We start from the raw sequence: 24,318 nt of genomic DNA on the forward strand, positions 1-24,318 counted from the left end.
GGAAACACAAATTGGTTAGCTTTGAACAGCTCTCTCATCTCTGAGGCTTATTCTCCGCCAGTTGTAAAGCTTCTTCCCAAGGTTATTTGTGGCAAGGGTCATGTGAGCTCAGGGTCTTTGTGAAAACTGTAGGAGCCTCACACCGGTGTGGTCACTCTTCCGGTCACAGCCAGGACCTGCGGTTCCAGGAGGTATAAAGCCTGGCACACCGGAAGATGTATGAGACTCTGTGAGAAGCCTGAGGCCCACCTGTGTAACTCACCTAAAAAATTCACAAGAGGACTTTCGAGTCCACTAGCACTAAATTTGTCTCTGTCACTTTCTTTCCCCAAGATCAATAAAAAGGAAACTGATTTTGTTTCCAAGAAAGAAAGAAAGAAACTACATTATTTCTGCTTTCTCTTTTGTGCTCAAGTCTAAGAGGCTCTTTCTTTCCTAATGAAGCATGTTCTCTTCTGCCTCTAACAGTGTCAATCTGGCTCTCCAGACAGCTCCAGGAAGTGCTCGATTGATCACAGTCCAAGCTGATCCCCTTTACCCATCCATCAAGTGTTACCGAGTCCTTCTTTATGTCTGGGTTGGTGTTAGGACCTGGTGACAAAGAAGAAGATGGCTTTAATCCTCCAGGAGCTTGTAGACTAGCAACCAGACAGATCTAGACACAGCGGCAGTCAGTGCCGTGGTTGTACACTTTGAAAGGAACAGACGTGTTTATTCAACAAATATTTAATGACCGCTTGTTCTGTGCATGTCTCGTGTTAGTGTGAAACACAGAGGAGGCTAAGATACGCTTCTGTTTTTATGGTGTGACTAGTAAATAGGACAGACAAGTCAACAGTCACGATTCAGAGGCTCAGAAGTCGGCGCCAGGATCACATGGGATCAGGAAGTGGTAGGAAGATTTCCCACAATTTGGCATGAAACAAAAAAAAGGCAGGGATGGACTCCAAGTGGAGAGACCAACATATAGCCAGCTTGGTTGGCCTGGGAAAGTATGGCAGTTTAGAGAAAGCGATGGAGCATGCCTGGTGCACAGAGAGAGAAGGAAGAGGAAAATCTGGAGAGATAGGCAGAGGCCAGAGCACAGGGAGGGAGGCAGCCTCCTTCCATCTGCACTTTAGAGAGATCATTGCAGAGGTGTGTCAAACGCCTGTAGGGGTGGCCTTGGGGAACTGTGACACTTCTAAACTAAATTTTATTTCATTTTTTTATGTGTCTATGTATCTGATTGTATGTATATTCACCATGTGTGTGCATGAGCCCACAGACACCGGAAGAGGACATTGGAACTGAAGTCACCGGTGGTTGGGAGCCACCATGTGGGTGCTAGGAATGGAACGAATGTGGGTCCCCTGTAAGAGCAATAAATGCTTTTAACTGCTGGGCCCTCTCTCCAGCTCCACCAACTTCCCCCAAAATGAAAACTTTGTTTAGATCTTACTTTGTGTGTGGCGGTGACCTGGCACACGGTCAGGGGATAACTTTCAGCTTTGGCCCTTGTTTGAGTCAGGCTCACTTTGTTGCTGCTCTTTACACCAGGCCAGCTAGCTGGCTGTGAGTTTCCCAGGATTCTCCAGTCTCTCTCTCTGTCTCTCTCTTTCCCTCTCTCCCTCTCTCTCCCATCTCACTGCAGTACTGAGAATTCAGATGCAAATTACTGGCTTTCACCTTGGCTCTAGAGGTTCAAATTCAGGTTCTTGCCTTTGCACCGTTAAATGCTTTATCTCCTGAGCCATCTCCTCAGGCCACTAAATTACTTTAATAAATTTAATAATTTAAGTCAATTGGAAACTAGTGGGAGCTGCTGCATTTGGGCCTGGTCATATTGGAGAGTAAAAGACAGGTAGGTTTGAATGCAGAAAGGAATTCTATAGTTTGAATCATCTCTCTCAAAGACTCTTTAAGCTTCATGCTCTAAAGAACCCCAGAATGTCATACACTCAGAGACAGAGCCGCTAAAGAAACCATGAATTTCACGTGAGGTTCTTAGGGCCTGGTTAAATATGGCCACTGGCCTTGTAGGAAGATGAGATTAGGAAACTGTGCTGCAGAGGAAGACTCTGGAAAAGACCCAAAGGTGACGTGACAGGCCTCAGATGACACGGATCCCCACAGCACATCATTCACAGACTTAACACCTTCAGAGTCTAGAAAGGAAAAGATCCTGTCGTTTGGGCTGCCCGGCCTGCCTTCATCACTTTGTTCTGGCCATGGTAGCAAAGCAATCATGAGGAAGAGCCTGGAGATGTAGGGATGTGTGCAGCAAGGGAAGAGGGAGGAAAGGGGGAGGCTGAAGTTTCTGACTTGTACAACCTCGTGTTGAGCCTCAGAGGATGATACCACCCAGTGTGGTGTGTGGAGACGCATGAAGGGAGACCCGAAGGGAAAGCTTGTTTCTGCTCACCCAAGGCTGAGGAAAAACCAGCCCACCATCTGTTAAGGGTGCACTGCCTCATCCCTGCTGTGAAGCCTCAGTATGTCAGTAAGACTTACCAAGGTCAGTAAGACGGAGACAACAACAGCGCTCCCTTCTGCACATTCAAATTCCAAAGAGGCCACTTGGAAACCCCACGGTTCTCTAATAAGTACCTACGAGCCTCTGAAACTGTCCTCAGAGCAAACAGGACATGACGGTTTTTAATAATGTTAAGTGAGTGACTAATCGCTCCTGAGAGCCTCCTCGTGAGTGCCTCTGTCCTTTCGGATGTTAATTAAGATTGTCTTTTCTTTTTAATCTTTCCTTGCCTGCTTATTCCCTTGACCTTTCAGAGGGCAGAGGCCACATTTCCCTTTGCCTCCACAATAGCGTGCAGGGCTGCTGTGTTCCGAGAGGTGTGACAAAGAAGATGGGTGGGGCGGCAGATGGTGCTGCCTGGTTGTGGCGTCTCAGTAGAGAGATGCTCAGTTAGCAGCTGGCTGTGTGGAGCCGGAGCTCAGAGGGCGTGAGCCGAGGACGCAGGTGTTGGAGCGTCCAGGGCAGCTGACGCAGAGCAGTGGCTGAGGCCGCTCGAGGGACACGGTGCTGTGTGACGACAGAATCACAGACACATTCGTCACTTGTGGGAGAGTGAAGATGACCTGGACAGGGTTAGGGTGTTAGCAGAGTGTCACAGGGAACAGTGCCATGTCCCTCAAGTGCTGGAGAGAGAACAAAGCTTCTGTCTTCTCTCTGTCTCTCTGTGTCCACACACACACACACACACACATACACACAAAACACTCACGCATGCTCACCACAATGCCCTTCCTATTTTTTTTTTATAGGTTTACTGTTCCAGTTTCACAGTAGAACTGGAATGGTGTCAGTTAGCTTCTCCAGAAATGGCAGACTGCCTTTCAGCCTTTCGCCCATGCTGTGGCAATGTCTGCTCTGTGCCCGTGGTCAGAATGTGTAGATCTAGGGAAACTATAGCCTCCAGTGACTCCAGCTTCCCTGCCCATCTCCACAGGCACTTCATAGGTTCCAGGACATTGCTCATAGGTTATTTTAAGGAACTGCAAGGCATATGGACCTTCTCCTAAACCCACTAACCCCATCAGAAGAGATACTTCAGAGAAAAGCAAATTGTTCATCTTGAAACTACCAGGAAACTAACCTACCTGTGCTTGACTGTAAAGATAAGTTCATGGTGCAGTATTCCTCTATTCCACGGTCTTCTCTTGCCATTCAGTCCTCCCTCCTTCTCAGCTCCACCCTTTGGTTCCAAGAGCCCCTGGTCCATCCTGGAAAGACCACAGAAGGCCTGGAGTACCTCTCCTTATGAAGTCACCTTGCCATCAACAGCTTTCCCTTTCCAAGGGTAGAGAAGATAGCATGAAAGAACCAAGCTTTATTCCTTTGGAAGCATCCTAGGTTGTAATCTCAGAGCTCAGGGCCTGAGGCAGAGGATTGACAGCAGTGTGAGGCAGCCTGGCTACATAGTGAGCATATTGAGTTTCAAGTCAGCCAGCTAGGGTTACAGTGTGTGAGACACGACTCAAAGATGGTGGAGAGAGGAGGGGGAGACCTGTACTTCCGCCCACCCTGCAGCCTCACGGAACTCCTCCGACCAACCGTGAGTTTAGATCTCAGTTAAGTCTCCCTTGTGCAGTTGGAAGATGAAGATCTGTTTGAATTCAAGCTCCGAGGTGGAGGCTGGGAAACCTCTCCTCACCCTCTCACAGGTCGGGGCCTGGAAGGCCTTGGCATCACAGAGCTGTTTCCTCATACCTGGGCCGTCCACCGCTGCATACACCCCTCCCGGCCTGCACTATTTAAAGCCAGCACACAGGAGCTCTGCGTGAGTCACAGCACCCAGGAGGGCAGCGGCAGGCAGCTCCACTCGCCAGAACCCGCCCCCCACACAGTGGACCGTGGGAAGGAACTTTTCCCTCGCCATGGCTTCCTTGGGGCAGATCATCTTTTGGAGGTAACTCTCTCTCTCTCTCTCTCTCTCTCTCTCTCTCTCTCTCTCTCTCTCTCAGAACAGAGATGGGTCTTTGGAGGTGCTAAGAATGTCTGGGATGTGTCACACTTGCTCCCTTATCCTATCCAGCATTGGGTCAGGAAGAGGTTAATAACCAAACTCAGCAGCCTCTGGGGCACCTGCTCAGGGAAGTTTCCAGCCGGTGGTTTGTCTCGGAAGGCTCATCCTTACTTCGGCAGCTGTGGACTGAAAACTATGCGTGCCACGCTGGGGATTTCACTGAGAGTACGGGCATGCTAAACGCGGTGGCTCGGAGCTGCACAGAACGGATGGAGAGCAGGGACTAGTGACAGGCGCCACACGGGACACCTATGCGGCAGGCGAATGTGCTGTGACTCTTTTCTATGGGTAGAATTTCTCTGTCCTCTCACACCAGCACCCAGCTCCAGCCTGGCCCTGGCTGAAAGATGGGATCCCTCATTTTCCCAGGAGAGCTGGAGACGAGAACCAGGCTGTTATTGCTGCCCAACTCCCACAAATAAAAGCAAAATACAATAAAAAAAGAAGCATCCTTTTGCACCCCAGCTATATTCCAGTTGCCTTTTTCCCCTCAGGACATCATTTACCTTTCTGATTGGAAAGAGATGGAAAATGAAAGGGTTTTTTTTTTGTTTTTCCCCCTTTGAAATAGGTGGTGATTCAATGTCAGTCCCAACTCATTACAGTTTTTAGGAAGACATGCATGCTGGTCCTAGGGGTTATTTGAAGGACCAAGCTTTCAATTTTGATGTATCTTTTCCAGTTTAAAAAAAGGGGGGGGAGAAGGGTGAGATGGTAGAAAGGAAAGTGATTAATAATGAAAAGTCTGTAAAGACACCAAGAGAGCATCGCTTCCCACAGATAGTCTCGGAGACAATTCTTTCCCCTGAGAGGGAATTCCATCTCCCTCACTCATGTTCAGCACGAGGTGGGACAGAGGCTCCGTAGGATCAGCAGAGGGGGTCTGGGCAGCACCCCTCCCTCCCTGTGCTGGGCCAGCTCCCTGGAGGAGCAAGAGGTGGTCTCATCTCCACGCAGACATCCCAGCCCATGTGAATTATCATCAGGAAGCGCTTGTATCAGGAAAGAGCATTTTGCAAGCGCCCCTTCTCCTGCTGTAGAGTAGGTGCCTCGTTGGCATCTTGAATCTCATCATTCTTTGTGAAGGCTCATTAGCGCCTCAGAGAAATCAGTTCTTCACAGCCCTGAGGCTGTTTGTATAAGGGGTGGGGCAGCTTTAATCCCCCCTCTCTGAAAACCCTAGGAGATGCTTACTCCTGCCCCCACTATCAGCCTCCCCCATCTTAGATCCCCGGGATGGGAAACCCTAAACAGGTGTCCAGTGTTCCAAGGACAGGCGTGTGGGCTTTCTAATAATACATTACAACCGACCTGACTGGTTTTGCTGGAGCATGAGCCAGAGGTGGGTGTTCAAAATGTGGATTCCCCGACCTGCTAAGGTTTAGAGACCCATCAGGAGCAACAGAGGAGCTTCTTGTTGACCCTGGTTGTCTTGTTCACCATTTAAATGTTGCAGTTGCAAAAACAGGGACAAACCATAGAGGTGACGGACTGGGAAAAGGGGCGCTGACCATCCCAATGAAAAGTGGATTTTCCTTAGATACAAACAGAACCCACTTGGAGATTGCTCCCTTAATAGGGAGTTCAATCCTTTAAAGAAACTCTCTCTCTTTCTCTCTCTGAATGTATGCTTCCCAGGGGTGGAATGCCCTGGCACATGAAGAGCTGTGTGATCCAGACTCTCCTACCGTCAAGGCTGTGCATGGAACCAGCATTTGCTCACGGAACATTTGTGGAGCGCTGCTTGGAGTCCAAGCAAGGGTGGGGGAAGTTAGGATCACTCATTTGAGGGTGTTATGTTCTAGTGAAAAATATAATGTTAGGCACTGAGACAAAAAGGACCAAGATGCTGACAACTTAATGGCCTAACAATAGAGAAAGTTTCCCAAAGTTTCCCTTTGTTATGGGACAATAGACTCAGAATGCCATGGGAGTCCTTTCTCGCCCAGTGCATTGGGGGAAGTTTTCCTAAGTTGAAGGCTGGGCTGTTTCTTTAAAAATGAGTTAGCTGGGACCGAGTTAAAAAGAGTAAGAAAGACACTGTATGTAGAAGGAACAGGGTAAACTGAAACTTGTGAGCCAGCACAGAAAGCTGCTTGCTCCTTTTTCATTCCTCACAAGATAAATCCTTAGACTTGCTGAGGAATGGAGCAGAGAGGTGACACCAGGTCACACCAGGCTTTACTCACCAGACTGAGAGCTAGGGATTGGTTATTAGTGGTGATTGTCCTCAAGAGCCTCAAGCAGAGGAATGTGAACTTTCTTTCAGCTTAGGCAGAAGTCTGGAAGCAATGAGAGCAGTTGGGAGGCAGTTGCTGTCTGAATGATAAAGAGAGAGAAAGATAATAGACACTTGAGGATGGGAAAGGGATTCAAGGAACTTGAGGGAGAGATGGGTACAGAATAGCAGAGAATGAGATAAAGGGTAGATCCTGGAATGAGTTCCCTGGCCCTGGATAGGGCAGAGTGATTTTAAGGAGAGGGATGCAATAGGGGAGTTCCTTACATTTGGTGGGTATTGAATTCAAGATTCTGGACCATCAGTTGATGATAAGAAAGGCACAGAAAGCAGGAGGAAAGAAACAAGGAAGGGTCAGGGATAGGGACTCAATGTGTCAACAGCTCTCGGGAAGGGAATAGTTGGTTACACGGGGGTGTCTCCTAAGGAGGACAAAGGGACAGTAACAGAGCGGCGAAAAACACTGACATTTAGGGACATGCGGAGAAGAGAAGTGAAGAAAGACTGACTGTCCAGAGAGGTAGAGAGATCAGAACCTAAAAATCATGAATATCAGCAGAGTAGATTGTCACTGGCTCCATGAAACCTCTCTATTCTATCTGAAGTTATAGAAGATCATAGGACTGATGAAGACATCCAAAAAGGGAGGCTACTGGACAGAAAGGGGGGTGGCTGTCTCTTTATCCCACAGAAGTGGCTAAAATGATGACAGAGCCTTGAGCAAAAGAGACTCCCAGAGCTTTATTCTGGAGTCCTTCTCTCCCATTTCAAACATGACAATCAGGCAAAATGCTTAGCAGCACCGAACCAGGCAAGCTGGCATGGGGAGAGAGTCCTTACCTGGCAGAGCTCAGCCTTGATCAGGTTAACACTTCAAACCCCACAGAGACCATAAAAGACAAGTCCAACTTTGATCTCTTGGAGCCTCTTCAATTGAAGTGACCCCTATGAATACTTGGGTGTCATCTGAACACTCATTCTTCCCACATCTGCCTGCGCAGTGACCCTCACTTTCAACAGCCAGTTCGGATGCCACCTCAGCTTTGAAGTCCCTTTGGGCTTTTTCTGGGTACCCTAATCGCCCCTTTTACATTCCCAGCCAGACCTGCTTATGAATGTCTTGTTCCTGGTGCGCTTCTGCTTTCCTTGAAAAGAATCTGAACTTTGTAGGTGCCTATCTTATCTGGGCTGTGGCTTTCGACTGCCTGATACCCTGCACAATTGTGAATGCTTAGCCTCTATAAGCGTCAGTTTCCCTGCCTGTAAAATAGGGCGGATGACAATACATAACTGTTAGGGCTGTGTGAATTACACATGATAGTCATGTGTCTGATACATCCTTATGTTCTACAGACGTCAACCTCGGCTATATTCATTATATGCAAGTTCCTTGACATAACGTCCATCACAAAGCTGGCTTGCCATAAAAACCTCCTTACATGTGCATACATGAGCATGATGAGACCAAAGGACATTGGGTTTTTTCCTCCATTACTTTTGATCTTAGTTTTTACACTTGATCTTAGCCAAAAGACTGAGGAATTATATATCACTGCTTATCAATGATTAGATTTGGGGTGTTTTTGTTTGTTTGCCAATTTGACACAGCTGGGGTCATCCAGGAAGAGGGAACCTCAGTGGTGGCATTGCCTTTATCAGATTGCCTCTAGGCAAGTCTATGGTCCATTTTCTTGTTTAATAATTATGTGGGAAGTCCCAGCCCACTATGGGCGGTGCCACTCCCGTGGAAATGGTCCTGGGTTGTATAGGAAAGCAAACTGAGCAAGCCATGAAGACCAAGCCAGTAAGCAGTGTTCCTCAGTGGTCCTGCTTTGGTTCTCACCTCCAGGTTCCTGCCCTGCCTTTCCTTTAAGGTAGACTGCAAGCTGTAGGATGTAGTCTCCCTACTCCCACCGAGTTGCTTTGGGTCAAGGTGTCTATCAGAGCAATAGAAACCAAAGTAGGACAGGCTCTGACTGAGCTCACCGCTCATATTTTTCCTCCTTGGCCGGCTGGCCAGCGAGCTTCTGAGGGATCTGCCTGTCTCTGCTCCCGCCCCCAATTCTTGGATTATAGACATACCAGGTGTGGGTGCTGGAGGTTTGAGCCTGTTGTTTTCATAATAAGTGCTTTTATCCACTGAACCATCTCCCCACTCCTAAAATAGCATACTTTAACAACATTCTATTCATGGAGGGTCTTTGTTTGTGTTGGGGGGGAGTCAAGTCTATCACATCTTTCACATCTGTCCATGAATCTGAGACTGAATCGCTCTCTAAACCTGAGGATTTGAGGGTTAGATTGTTCTGTGTCGGATTGCGATGCTGAACATCCAGACGCTGTAGCAAGAGGCTTCCAGGTGAGCTGGAGAGGCCCCACTGTGCGCCCAGCTCAGCATCTATACCTTCTGATCATAATAGTGTTGATAAACAATGTTGACCTGCCTCTAAGCGAGGAGGCCACATCTCCAAGGATCGAAGGATATTCTAAAGATGTGATGTACTGGGATAACCAAGGGACTCTAGGCATTTGAGCCCAAGAGCAGGGCAAAGAAAGTGCATTTTGTTTTCATTGTTAAAACAAGCAAACTATGAGGTGACATTTACAGTTAGCTTTGGCAAAGACAAATACAGTAAGGGGACATGCCTGCTTTTACCTTATTATCTTTGGTCATATGAAAAGAGCCAAGAATATTTTTTTCCCAGGCCTTTGTCATTTCCACAGAGGTAATGTAGACATGTCAGGGAATTTTTTAAAAAGTGCCTTTGTTTTTAAGTGTCTTTACTTCTAGTTTATGTAAATTTTTCAGAAGGCTGCCTTGGGGGGAAGAACATTTTATACTCTGCCCCATCCATAGTTCGCATTAAGTTCACAGCTGTCTTGTGTAGGCTCTCACAGCAAAAGCAACAACCACCAGAACACAATTGTATCAAAGGGCCAATAACCGAGCATTCGGTAATGGTGGCTTAGCCTCTCTGTCAGCCAACACCGGGAACACACACATTCCTAACTCTTGCTGTCTCCTGAGATAATTCCTTTAGTACAAGATAATTCTCCTTCCAACCAACTTGCTTCATCTCCTGCCACTAAAGCCAACACAGACCAACACTGGCAAAAACTCACTTGTTCAGTGACCAGTGACTGCCAGGGTAGACGACTCTCCAGCTGGCTGATAGGGACACTAGGCTGAAGCCTCAGATTTGCGGTCTGTTGTTTCAGTAGTTGCTCTAAATCAGCAGTTCTCAACCTGTGGGTCGCAAACCTTTGGGGGTGGAAGGACCCTTTCACAGGGGTCACCGAAGATCATCAGAAAACACGGGTATTTACCTGTGATTTATAATAGTGGCAAAGTTACAGTTATGAAGTAGCAACGAAACTAATGCTATGGTTGGGGGTCACCGTAAGGTGAGGAACTGTACTAAAGGAATGCAGCATTAGGAAGTTTGAGAACCACTGATGGAGACAATGTAGCACAGAGCTTGAACTTTGCATCTGTATACCCTTCAGACAACTGAAACAAAATGCACAGCATTTTGTCATGCAGTTAAAGAATTGTAGAAAGGGATTTTTTTTTAATTTTTTTATTATTAGTTACATTTTATTAACTCTGTATCACAGCTGTATCCCTCCGTCATTCCCTCCCAAACCTTCCCTCCCTCCCTCCCTCATCTCCTCCCTGCCCCTTTCCAAGTCCACTGAATAAAGAGATATTTTTAAGGTGCCATTATGCTAGTGACCTTGAATAAAAAGCTTTGCCATTCTAAGAAGACTGCTTTACCGAAGCATCAGGGATTTTCAGATGGAGCATCCAAAACCTCATTCACATTTCTCTTTGATGTATGAAAAAAAAAATACTGGAGTTAGTCTGACCCGTTCATCTTTCCAGTTCCTTGCTGTGTGACCTAAGTAAGCTCTTCAATGTCTTAGTTCTTATTCCTCATCAGTAAATTGGGTGTCAATAGTTTCCTAGCCTTTAGGGTTGATGTGAGAGCTAGCCAGACTGATAAATGACAGACCTCTGCATCTTGCAGAGTTGGCGCTGGAGGAGGCCTGCCTGCTCTTCCTGAACGTTTCCCTCTCTGTGGTTTTAGAGAAAAACAGTGACGTGGAGGGCAGTTAAGTCAGGACTATTCCAAGGAGAACCTTCGTGTCCAGAATGCTCTAGGTTTCTCTGGTTCTGACTTGTCGTCTTTTTAGTCCTTGCTCTGCGAGACATAGGGGAACTCTCTACCCTTGGAGATGCTGAACTGGGTGGACTCGAAACCACACACCTTGCCACAGTCACTCCAACATTCCAGGTGCTCTCCCCTGACCTCAGCAGCAGCACTCCTGGGAGCTGTTGGAAGACCACATACTCAGCCCCTCCAGGTCCAGTAACCTGGAGGGCACCCAGGGATCTGTACTCAGTAGGACCTCCGGGTGCATCTGAGACCCCCTCAGATCAACTATCATGCCTCATTTCTCTTAAAGAAATGTTTAAAGGGGTAATGGGTGGGTCTTGATAAAAATGAAGGCAAAAGCTGAAGTTTCCACAAGTAAGAAGCCCAGGTTCTGTTTACCTTTCTATTCGCCTTTTGAAATCCCAAGGTAGGATACGTCACGATTTATGACGGCACCGTTTCCAGCATGTTTCTGCTAGTCCCAGCATGACAGTGACAGGAGAAAAGTTGCCTCTTTTTCTTTCTCTGCAGATTTAAAATCATACATTTCATGGAATAAAAACCAAGGAAGATTTGAGAAATGGCATCACTAATATCTCAGGGCAGCAAATGGCACCTTTCTATCCTGACTCCTAGTTGTGTTTTCGTTTCACTCCTGTTCCCAGAATGCTCCTTCCACACAGCTCATCTCTTGTCTCTATTCAGTCTTCTTACAAACCTGTCCCTTCTCCCCACCTTGGTCGCAGATAATTGTCTGGCTTCATCCTTCACTGAGTAAATGGAAACTAGAAGACAGGTACTCCTCTATCTTTTTATTTCCCAGCTGCCACATTCATGGATGCCCTTTCCTCTGGCCTCAGGCTAGATGTCTGGGTGCAGATTTACCCAGCACCATCGAAGGTCAGTCCACATGCTCCCCATCACTCTCATCTTCCTGCTCGTGCACACTTCCTCTAGCAGCTGCCATCCATCTTCCCTGTACCTCTGATTGCCCCAATCAACAGATAGCCCAGATGTCAAGATATTCCATCTTAAGAAGAAAAACCGTCTCTCAGCCTCATAACTGCTCCAGCTGCCCACCCCATCTTGCTCTATGCCTCCCCAGCAAACTCAATGCAAAACTGGTGTACAGGAATGGATCTGGTTGGCATCCTGGTGATTCTGAACACAGCAGCCTGCCTGTCCATTATTGGCTAGACTACATTCTAGCTGTGTGGCCTTGGATAAACTCTTTATCCTCTTTGTGCCTGGGTCCTGGATCTGGGAGCCATCTCTGAGCTGATACCATAAGATCTTGTGGCAATTTTGCAAGCTGAGTTTAACAAAGCACTTACCAGCCCCTCCCTGCCAGCTACCTGTTCACTTGTGAGTCCCTCCAGCTGGATTTTTCTTCCCCACTGGACCAAGATATTACACCTGTCAGTGCCTCACATCACTTCACATTGCTACTCCCAGTGCTTGCTTCTCTCTCTTGCTTGTCTTTATAATAGCTCTCAATAGAGATGCCCTATGACCTCCTGGAAACACTCCTTCTTTGGTTCCCTACTTTCCCGTCCCTTCCCTCTTCACCATGACATGGGCCCCAGCTCTTGAAGCCAGCCTCTACTTCTCTACAGTTAGCCAGCCTCTACAGTTAACACTCTGTAGCCAGGGAACTTGCCTCTGGCACGAGGACCCAACCCATCGCTCCTGTCCTGTGTGTGACAATGGATTCTTTCTTTTGCCAAAAGGCTTCAGGCTCTGGGAGCAGAATGCGACAGCACAGGGACCATCATTCTTTACAGTGGCTGGCATACCCTTCGCAAAGTGCTATAAGGTGTGGAAGGGTAAGCCAAGTAAGTAGTAAGTGTGTCTAGGCATGGTGGCTCATGCCTGATCACAGTTCTCGAGAGGCCAAAGCAGGGGTCTACCATGAGCCTGAGGCCAATAGTGTGAATCCTGTCTCAGAAAACAAGAAAGTAATCTTTTTTTTTTTTTTTTTTTTTTTTTTTTTTAGCAATCACTATGTGGTATAGGAAGGCGCATTCTGCAAACCCCAGAACAGCCTCACGCAAATGCCTTTAAAGCCTAAGATGTTTCCAGGCAGGTCCTGAGGGAAAGCCCTGGGGAGGGAGTCAGGTGAGGAATCGCTTCATAGGAACACTGAGTTTTGATTTTAGCTTCTGCCTGTCCAGAGAACACATTTCCCATCCATTCCTTTTCTTTGAGGACAGGGTACATCTCAGTGACTGTCTTTACAGGCAAGCAGAAGCCAGTCAATGGGAAGGTCGTGCTGTCTTCCTATTGGCTTTAGGCCAGGTGCCCTTCATCTACTATCTTTCATGTAAGCTTGTGGAAATTTAGCAAAAGCCACGCCAAGCTCAGCCTTGCTGCTGCAGACACCTTTACCTTGGAGCCAGCTTTCTGCAGAGGAGATCTGCCTGATGCTTTACTAGGTCAGCTCCCTCACAAGGACAGTGCACAAGGAACACGGGGCAGGCTTGCCAATCACTGCTGACCCAGAGCTTATGGAGTAGGCTGCAGCTGGGAGTGGGACACTGTGGAGAGGAAGATCAGATCTCCAGAACATCCTTTATGCAGAGAGATTCCCCCATGGAGGTCTGAGGAGAAAGTTGTCCTCTTCAGTGAGTCGGGCCTTTCTGAACAGCCCTGTGGTGCTGCTGTACTAAGGGTGTCCTTCAGGTTGGGCTTTGCCAGAAGGCATGGGCAGAACAGTTCCTGTGCACAATAATACGTTCATCCTTCACCAACATCCTACAACTGCTGCAGCAATGTCCTAAGGAGGACATTGTCCAAGGCAACAGCTTTCTGAATGGCAGCCAGGTGCCCAAGTGAACGCACAAAATTATTCTGAGTACTAGCTATAACAATGCACTTACGTTACCAATGCTTTCTGTTGTCGTTTACCCTTATAAATAAATGTACAGAATTTTGAAACACTGAGATTCAGTGTTTGGGGCCTTTCTCAGACAGCTAATCATCAGACATAAAGAGTGTGGCTATTTCAAAGAAAAATCTTACAGGCCTTAGCAAGGAGCTATTAGGGTTTGAGGAGATAGCTGAGTCAGTAAGTGCTTGCTCTGCAAGCACAAGGACCTGAGCCCAAATACCCAACACCCACATAAAAAGCCAAGCAAGGCTCTGCACGTTTCCAACATAGTCCTGAGGAGGTGGAGATGGCAGGATCCCTTGCAGCTAGTCTTGCTCAATCTGTGAGCTCCAGGTTCTGTGAGAAACTCTGTCTCAAAAAACAAGGTGAAGGACAATAGAAGATACCCAACACTGACTTCAGCCTCACATACTTAACATGAATGCGTGTATGCACGCTCCCACACAAATATGCGCACACACATGAACGTGCGCACGCATACCTTAAACGCACACATAGTAGCATTGTGTGCTGGCAATGCCTGTAGGTCTTGGAATCTATGTGGGTGGACTTCTTCTGGTGAGGAGAGAGGTAGGCTGCTCAGAGGGTTACACTTTCCCTTTAGGTCTTTAGAAGAGTCACTAGTAGGTGACTCTAGTCTTTGTAACCTGATATTTGACAAGAAGCAACTTAAAAGGGGAAGGGTTTGGCTCATGGTTCAAGGTCCACTGCAGTGGGAGCTGCTCTCATCCATGGGTAGAAGGAAAGCTGTTCAGAGTGCAGGGAATCATACGAAAGAAGGGGAGTTTGATGTGGAAAGGATAGGAACTCCACAAGGACCAAACATATCTCGGCACAGGGTCTTTTCTGAGATGGACACTCAACCAAAGACGATAAGAGGATAAAACCTAGAACCTCTGCTCGGATGTGACCCGTGATAGCTCAGTAATCAATTGGTTTCCCATAGTAAGGGGAACAAGGACTATTTCTAACAGGAACTCAATGACTGGCTCTTTGACATCCCCACCTCCCAAGGGAGGAGCAGTACTGTTAGACCACAGAGGAGGACTTTGCAGCCAGTCCTGAAAATACCTGACAAAACGTAGTCATATGAAAGGGGAGGAGGTCCTCCCCTATTAGTGGATTTGGAAAGGAGCAGGGAGGAGATGAGGGAGGGAGGGTGGGACTGGGGAGGGAAGGAGGGATACAGCTGGGATACAGAATTAACAAAATGTAACTAATGAGAAAAATAAAACTTAAAAAAAATAAATATATAATATACAAAATAAAAAAAAGAAAAAAAAAGAAGGAAAGCTGTTCAGAATACAGTTAGAAATGGTGTTTTATGATTTAGGACAATGGAAGGTTCTTTGCAAGAAGTGGTGACTTCTTTCACTTTGGGTGGTTGGTTAGGGTGCTCAGCACGGTCAAGGAGGCACAGATGACAGGTAGTTCCATGACTGCAGGAGTGTGTGGCAGGGGCTTGTTCACATCCCAGCACACCAGGGAGGAGATGCTGGGACTCAGCTGGCCTTCTCCTTCTTAATTCAGTTTAAAACTCCAGTCGGTGGAATGCTGCCATCTACATTCCAAGCTGGACTTACAGCCTCCAGCCAATCCTTTCTGGAAACACCCTCAGAGATACTTCCAAAGCTGTCCTTTATTAATGCCATCGGTGTTCTCAATACAATCAAGTCGGCAAATTAACAGTCTTCAACTGCCAAGATCAGTAAGGATGCTAGGAGGTCTCAGCATGGACTCGCCTGTAGCATTTGACATTACTCTCCCATCTGGAAAGATGGGAACAGGTGTTTTGGGATTTTCTCTGAGGACAGATATGGCCTCAAACCCTGAATGAATAACGTGTCCTCTGCATTTCCACCGGTTGTGTGTCTCTGTAGCAGTCTCCATCTGTTACTAAATTTAAAAAAAAAAAAGGGGGGGGTCTTTAATGAGGAGTAAGGGCTACATTTATGTGTGGCTATAAGGATAAGTATTTAATTAGAAACTATATTTAATAGTTTGGAGAAAGGTAAGTAACAAGTTCTTCCCTAGGACCTAGGACCTTTTTGGCTACTGGCAGTTGGCCAGGTTTATGGTATCATGCACGGATTTCTTCCTATTGAGTGGGCCTTACATCCGTTTGAACAGCTGTTGGGTACCCCAAGATTAAAAAGACATCACTATTGCACCATTGGAGGTATCTTGCCGGGTGGGTCATTGCTATCGTTCATAGGCTTTACAGCCGGGCAGGACTACTGATTGCTTTTCTCCCTTGGGAGCTTGCATAGCACCTTCCGATGCTATGGGAGCTAGTGCTCAGGGAGGGGGCCTCCAGGTTAGTTGCAGCTTGGTTCCTCCAAGTCCTGTGTCCAACATTGAGCCACAGGATCTCACATTCTTTTCTGAGCGGCAGCAAGGGCAATGGAAACTGCCTAGAGTTTTTTGGAGTCCCTCTGACTCCCATGACCAGGAAGCAAAGGGATGTTTCTCATGCCTGGCACTGGGGTCTTCTGTTAGTGTGTGGCTGTTGGAATATTGCCATCCTAAGTAGTATAACTTCTGTGTATGTGTGCATGTGGGGTGTGTGTACGCTTATAAAATAATACATTTCTCTATGGCTTTAAAAATATGCGGAGTGTTATTTCTCTCTCTTCCCTCCCTCTCCCTCCTCCTCCCTTCTTAAAGTTCCCCCTCCATTTTTTCCCATTTCCCCCTTCTTAGCACCTGTGTTTTACTCTTCGATGTAATGTGTGATTTTGTTTCTTTGTGGAATACAATTGTAAAATTTAAGGAAATGTTGAAAAAAAAAAAAAAAAAAAAAAAAAAACAACCCCAAAGTCATCCATGGATTAATCATTGGAACTATTTGTTGTTTCTTCCCTTTCAAAGGTAAACTACAAATAATTTTAAATGGTTGTTAGTACCAGAGAATCCTTCTATAGGCTGCTTTTCCTTTTTAGTGTTGTTAAGACTAAATTTGAGAGCAGTTGTGCCATTAAAGAATTTTTTGCTTACTGCTGCAGCAGTGATAGCCATCTGTCTTTACGCTCCTACCCAGTTAGAAAATTCCATGCTAGGCCACTTATACTAGTTACTTTTGACATCACTCTGGGAAAACTCCTGATGAAAGCAACTTAAAGGAAAAGTCATTTATTTTGGCTCATGGATTCCATCATGGCATGGAAGGCATGTTGGCTGGCACAGCTTGGTCCACAGCAATGGGAACCTAGGAGTGTAGCTTGTTCACGTCTTGAAAGAAGAACTAAAGAAAACTTTCAAAGGCCTTCCGGCAGTGATCCCCAACCCAGGCCTCACAGCCCCTCCCTCCCTCCCCCAACAGTAACACCAACAGCGGGTCACATGTTCCAATACACGAGTACATGGAGGAGACTTTTAGATCCAAAACATAATGACAGTGCTGTCCCTGAAAGCGTGGTCTCAAGGCCTGGTGGAATTTCCCCCTTCTGCTTTTTTAGAAGTCTTTCGATTCTACTCAATGCAGTGTGCTGTTGGATGTGTGCATGATTTGGGCACACAGTAGGGTCTGTACATAGTGCCTAAGACAGTGCTTCCCAAAGTTTTCCCCGGAAGAGTTCTGGAGTCAAGCAACTTTGGAAGTGCTGAATGACGTTAGGTCTGGGCATGTGAAACTGCCAAGGGCTAGGAGTGTTTGAGTTTCTGTTGTTGTTTTGCTTGTTGGAGACAGGGCCTCGCTGTGCAGCTCAGCCCATCCTTGAACCTGTAATTCTGTGTTCACCACCCTCTCATGTGCTGGCATATGTGCTACCATACCTAGCTGCTCATTATTTTTGACCAATATAGCCATAATTTCAGATGCTTTAACTAACACAGACACCTCCGCAGCATTCATCATGGATATCGGTGCTAAAGGCTTGAAGAGTTCTGCAGAGGCAAAGAAACCATCATGATGAGCCTGATGTTAGGAAAATGCAAACTTCTAAAATTATGCTTGTTAGTATCCTTCAGGACACCTTAGAGTTCCTCGGGCAGAGGAAAGAAAAGCAACCATTGTTACATAGTGCATTGTTACATATTTGCAGGTGTAGAAGGGAAGCCAAGATACCCTACATACTTACATATTCACATGTACCCTACATGTGTGTTTTATTGGCAGTTACAGTATCCTGGCCTGGCGTGGGAGAGCAGTTCTTCAGGTCCCAGGAAGAGCTTCGTTAGCTGAAATAGCCATCATGGGTAGCTGTAGGGAAAGTGTTTTCAATGCCAGTCAGTTTTCCTCTTTTCTTGAGAACTAGAAGAAGTAGAGTTTTGAGCCCCAACCTGGAAGGGAGAGTTTGACCCTTCATTTTCAGGGAATCAAGATGTTTGCTTGCTCTTACAGGTTTTTAGGGGGTATGAGTTCATACTCTGTGAGCCAGTATACATAGGGGAAGGCAGGGAGGGACTGTTAAAAGTCTACCAATAGCTGAGCATGATGATACAAACCTTAAATCCCAGCACTTCGGAAGCAGAAGCAAAAAGATCTCCATGAGTTCGTGGCCATCCTGGTTTATATAGCAAGCTCCAGGACAACCAGAACTATATGCAGAGGCCCTATCTCAAAAACAACAACAAATCTAGCTATCACTCCAGGCCATCTAGGGTCTGAGCAGTATGGAGGTAGGCAGGCTTTGCTTGCAGCAGCAAAGGGGGAGGAGGATAGGACCCGGTTCTGTAAGGGCTGCAGGTTCGCACCACCTATTGCTTATCAACTCTCTGGAGAAAGCTGTAGGGAGGGTATGGCTTGATTTGGGGGAGAGAGAAAGGAGTGGCGAGAGAGTCTGCAACCTAACAATCACAAGCAAAAACTAGAAAGCATGTAACTGAGTAAAGCTCAGGGCAGCATCAGGGCATGCTCTGATGTCCAAACGGCATGGGCACTGGCTGAGCCCAGGAAACCATGGAGGTTGGGACTTCCTTCCTAGGATTTTCGTGTTTTCACATGTTTCATATCCAAAATCATCACTCTTTTTTATAACTTCCCCTTCTCTAGCAAGCCTTTTTTTTGGTTAATCCTGTTTGGCATGTGACTAACCGGTGTCCTCCTTTCCTCATTAAAACAGAAGGAAAATTCTTAGGTGGCATTAATGGCCCACCTCAAATGATTTTCTATATAAACATGGGTATTATCTTGACTGCTCCCTCATTTTTATAATTGCTAATTAGTTCCTCTTTTCAGGAAGTGCTTATCACTGGGTGTCGTCTGATTTTCCTGAAACCACAAGTTGCATTATTCAGTCTAGACGCATCAACACTGGCTACTGTGTGGCTTGTGTGGACACTGAAGACTCAGGCAGCCAGAACTTGAGTTTGGTTTTTGACAGCCACTGTAGCGCAATGCCCAAGACGTGGAATGGAAGTGTTGGGCAGGGGTAGCTTCAGAGTTCGGTGCCAGCAATTGGCCAGAACTAAATCAGCTCCACTAGAGACATCCCTTCCTTCCCACTCTCTCTCCTCTCCTTCATTTCACTAACCCACTGTCTAGAATTCTATCCCTGGAGAGAACATTTAATGTCACTGTCTGCTTTTTATACTACCTAACGGTCATCTATTGACCCCCGCTCTACAGTGACTAAGTGTTTTGACAGTGTTTGTCAGATACATTTAGGGATAACAGTGGTGTTCTGTGGAAATGGAAGATGAAAGGTGTTAGTCCCATGGGAACACATAATTAATTTAATGAGAATAGTTGACTGCAGGTTGGTGAGGTTAAGTGACATGAAATAGAGCCCTGGCAAGTTTGCGCCCTTACAGCAGAAGGCACTACCCAGAGAGGGTGTGCCTATGACAGACAGCCTCTGACTCTCAAGGGAATTGCTGTACACACTCAGTTACCAGAAAAACCCTCTGGGATCGGTGAGGTGGTTCAAGTACAGGCTGCTCAGCCTGATGACCTAAGTTCAATGCCCAGAATCCACATGGTAGAGAGAACTGATTTCTGTAAGTTTCCCTCTGACCATCACCCATGCACACACACACACACAGCCATATCCCCCAACACACACAAATATGATTTAAAAGATTACCAAAGCAACAAGCCCCTTTTATTTTTTTTCATGAAGTGGAAAGAAAGCCTTTGACTTAGGCTCCCCCAAAAGCAAACACCGGTGAATCTTGACCATGCCACATCATATTTCAGATCCTCACATCTCATTTGTCCTGTAAATATCGTCTCAATAGTATGCATGAAGTCCTCTGGCAGCAATGGGAAGAGGACGGTGTGAGAGCCATGGGGCGGGCATGAACACTGCTCTAGCGTGCATGAAGTGCTCTGTGAGCAACGGGAGGAGGTTGTGGGAGCAATGGGAGAGGAGGACATGGACACTGCCATTCCTCTTCTGACACCCTTTCCCAGGCATAAAGTATGCCATCGCATCTAGTCAGTTTCTCCAAGCTTCTTATTCTCATCCGTCAAAAAGACAGGAAGTGGCCCTTGCTGTGTGCAGGCTCTCCCCGTGAGAGCTCTGCGGAGCGCAAACCACTGACCCAGGCATCTGTCTGACAGTTTCATGGGAGCATGGGATCTCAGAGAGCTGAGTGCAGGACGTGAGACGTACAAGAGATGACCGTGGTGATGGTGTTGCTATGCTCTTATATGACCAGGCGTGTCCACATGCCATTCTTTGGGGGGGAAAAAAAAGTTTAGAAAGAGTACCAAGACCCCTCTACCCTGAACTTTAAAATAAGCAGAAGTTTGGACAGTGGTAGCATCCCACCAGCCTACTGTTTGTTTTCCATAGCTTCAGTTTCCAGAGTCGTATCGGAGACACAGCCTGACATTTTGAAATGTGCAGCCAATTCTTTGTCACCTCTGGCAGTGGCCTTTTGATGGGATTGATCCACAGCCACCTCACAATCACAACCTCTGATGTTAAGATCCTTCCCTGTGTTAGCATTTTTCTCAGAGCACCCCATACATTATTGATTTAACAAATGTTTGTTGAGCAGCTTCTAGGAGTTTTAACATATATTATTTATTTATTTAACAAGTATTCATTGAACATTTATTATTGTACCCTGACACCAAAGATCCTAGGGAGATGATCATGAATGAAGCATAAGACCTTAATATTTATGAACAGACTAGGAAAAGGAGACAGATAGACAAATCCACAGTTATTGTGCTTTGTGCCAATGGCTACCACAGGCTGCTCTCAGAATGCCTTGGAGAGCCTTCTTGGTTGTGATGGTGGGACAGTTTGTCTACTCTAGAGGAGGTAGTCTAATTTGAGTAGGGATTAGCCAAGCAAGGAGACATGGGAAAGAACATCCAGGCAAAGACAAAAGACTGCCAGGTGGGGTAAGCTGGGGGGGGGGGGGGAAATCTGGGGGGGGTGTGTGTGTGTGTGTGTGTGTGTGTGTGTGTGTGTGTGTACCAGGAGCGGCAGTCATGGAGGTCACCACAGGCCAGGCGTGATCAGTCATGGAGGTCACCACAAGACAGGTGTGATCAGTCATGGAGGTCACCACAGGCCAGGCGTGATCAGTCATGGAGGTCACCACAAGACAGGTGTGATCTATTCAACAAGGTGTTGCAGGTTCTACCCTTCTCATTTCTCAGTGTGGGTTAAGGCTTAAAGTGACAGGGAAAACCCAAAGAGGACACTTGGAAGGGTGATTAGACAATGAAATTAAATCATTTTAGAATAATTTGCTAATTCACAAAGAGAAGAAAGAGTTAAAAGCCATGGCAGGACTCGGTTTGCCCCACAGTTTCTTCCCTGACCATTTTCTCCCAGTGTTCAGCAATTTCCTGTTACCCGTGGGCACCGCTGCTTAATACAACATACACGAAGGAAATACAGCAGGTCTAGGTTGACCTGCCTCCAAAACCTGCATTCTTTTCTGTTTAGAAACAGTGTGATTGTATTGTCAGCGAGATTGTTCCGGGCACTGGGGAAGTCCAGTGCTCCAGTTTAGTCAGAAGACTCTTAGGAGGTGATCACCTCAGTCGGGCTCAGGGGGCAGCAAAAGCGACTTCCCAGCAGCCCTGGGAGTCCAAACCCGGAAGCCTCATTCTGCTGCCTTCCTGCAAAACGCTTGAGGAGGGAAATTCTACAGTGTCAGCAGGGAGTGATCAGTGAGGAAGGCTGCTCTGCTAGGCAGAGTTGGCAAGTCCTGGCAGCGCCTGAGAACTAAAAGAGCTTGCTCTGAGAGAGTTCTCCGAAAATGCAGGATAATACTTAAAACTGTGACCAAAAGCAAAACAAAACTAACCAAACAACCACCACCATCACAAAAAACTGACTGTGCTTTCCTGTATTTATAAGTGACTAGATCAATGAAACAAACATTCCACTTTCCCATTTGTAGCAAATACATTACTACATGATACCAATAAATTCCACTTGCTCTTTTTCCCTCAGCTCCTGCACCTAGCTAGGCAAGCCAAGTGTCCCTCCCCTGAGCTGCACCCCCAGGCTCCACTTACCTTAATTAACCCCTTGTCTGATGGCAAATGTTCACTTTCCAAGGCAGAAAGCACAAGACCTACGTTTGATGCCTGTGGCCTATCCTCTAGCTTTACAGTTTCCTGCCCTCAAGGCAAATACACTTGTGAAGAACAGAATTGCAAGATGGTGGCTTCCGTGTCTCCCCAAAGGCATCACACTTTGAAGCTCAGTTTCTCCCTTATCCCAGGGTGCCTGGTGTTGCAGCCCTGGGCTCAGGGACAGGGGCTGATGTCATTCCCAGGGTGGGGGGCAGCTGGCAACAGCACAATAGGGAGTTAGGGAGAATAGGTGTGCTCACTTAAGTGAGGAAAAACGACTTATGTGTAATTTATAGCAGCCATTTGCTTGAGCATGGGCTCTTGCTGTGCAATTCCTATTGAGTGCAAACAGCTGACCCAGCTGTTCTAGGAGTCTCGGGGAAGCATGAGCGAGAGGTGTCCAACATCCAGTCTGAGAATTTAAGGATCTTAAGGGGGAGGCGTGTAAGACAGGGAGGCCAACGTGCTGAAAAATGAAACACATTTCCCACCTCCTGTTCCCACCTTTTACAGTATTAGAGATTTTTTTTTTCCCTGCGTGCTTCTCAGCCTTCTTCCCCTCTTCTCCCTGCTGCAGCACAGCTCTGCCGAGGTGCACGTGTGTACATAGAACCTGTATGTAACACATATGTGATTATCTGACCTACACTGTGGAATGACACCATGTAGCGTTAATGAGCTTCACTCCAGTTGCCACTTTTGTACCTGTGGTGTGTGTGTGTGTGTGTGTGTGTGTGTGTGTGTGTGTATGCCTGTGTAGACCTGTGAATGTGTGTGCATGTATGTGTGTGTGCTCGTGCGCGCGTATGTGAGTATGTGTATACCACACCATCTAGTCTCTCATCAGGTTTTGAGTGTCTACTATCATTAACTGTAACTGTGCTTTAGGTCCGCGGAATTCGTTCACCTCACCTGTAAGAGCTGGTACCTTATGACCATATCCACCTTCCACGGCCCCCACCGCTTCTCTGCTCCTAAGAGTTCACACAGGAGCTCATATTATTTGCCTTTCTGTGTCTATACAATTTCACCTAGGATAACGTCCTCCAGGTTCATTCATGTTTTCACAAATGGTATGGGTTTCCTTCCCTTTTCTCCACACCCGAGTTAGTGCTCCTTACCCCTTGCCTGTCTGATAAATGCTCTCCTAAGAAGCAGAGGAACTATCTCACAGAGGCTTAGATTTGCATTTCAGCCAGGAGTGGTGCCTCATGCCAATAACTCCAGTATTCAGGAGGCTGAGGCAAGAGCATTTTGAGATCAAGGCCAGCATATGCTACAAGATAGTTAGTTCTTATCTCAAAAGGTGGGGATCCTTGAGGATTAGTGATGTTGGACACCAGTTCATATACCTGTTGGCTGGTCATTTGGCCTTTATCAAAAGAGGGCTACTTGGAGGTTGCTTTGGCTTGTGTAAGTTCCTTATGGATTTTGGACATTAACCCTTATCAGATATATAGTTAGCAAATACTTCTTCCTTTCTGTGGGTTTTCCCTTTGTTTTGCTGATTGCTTCCTTTATGATACAGAACTATTTTTAGTTTGAGGTATTCTCATTTGCTTATTTTTGCTTTTAGCATAATATGTTTAATAATGATCACCAAAACATCTAGGATTTTTTTTTCTTTTAGTCTTTTTAGGCTTTCGGGTCTTCCATTGAGATGTAAACCCTTTCAAGTTCGTTTTTCAGGTATGAGGAGGGTATTTCTGGATTGCAGCAGGACAAGCCTCAGTCCTGATAGTTACAGCCTTGCGTTCTCCTACATAGGTCAAAATTCTTGTAGAGGCACCATAGTCCACAATGGCTACCAAATTAGTGTTGCTTTTGAAGAATGTGAGGGACCCTCCAGTTCCACCACTTTGATGATGTCGATCCCTCAGCCTCCTTTCTCTAATTTACCACTCCACTGTGCTCTTAGTAAGGTACTTCTCACTCACCTGGGCATCAGCGGCTGATGAGATAAAATGTCACGGTAAATACTGCAGCTGGGAATGAAACCAAGGACAGCTACT

The 24,318-nt window shown here is 46.5% G+C and overlaps 1 protein-coding gene across 1 annotated transcript in view; it reads left to right on the forward strand.

Annotated features, from left to right (window-relative positions):
- The first annotated feature begins 4,338 nt into the window (after positions 1–4,338).
- The window catches only part of Vtcn1 (V-set domain containing T cell activation inhibitor 1), a 62,810-nt gene continuing 42,830 nt past the window's right edge, over positions 4,339–24,318 (forward strand). The window contains exon 1 of the mRNA XM_055628347.1: positions 4,339–4,409. Coding sequence (XP_055484322.1) covers positions 4,378–4,409 — 32 coding nt within the window. The 5' untranslated portion in view covers positions 4,339–4,377. The remainder of the gene's footprint in view (positions 4,410–24,318) is intronic.

Source organism: Psammomys obesus, unplaced genomic scaffold (genome assembly GCF_907164565.1).
Source record: "Psammomys obesus unplaced genomic scaffold, mPsaObe1.curated_primary_1811, whole genome shotgun sequence".
In the NCBI taxonomy this organism is placed as follows: Eukaryota; Metazoa; Chordata; class Mammalia; order Rodentia; family Muridae; genus Psammomys; species Psammomys obesus.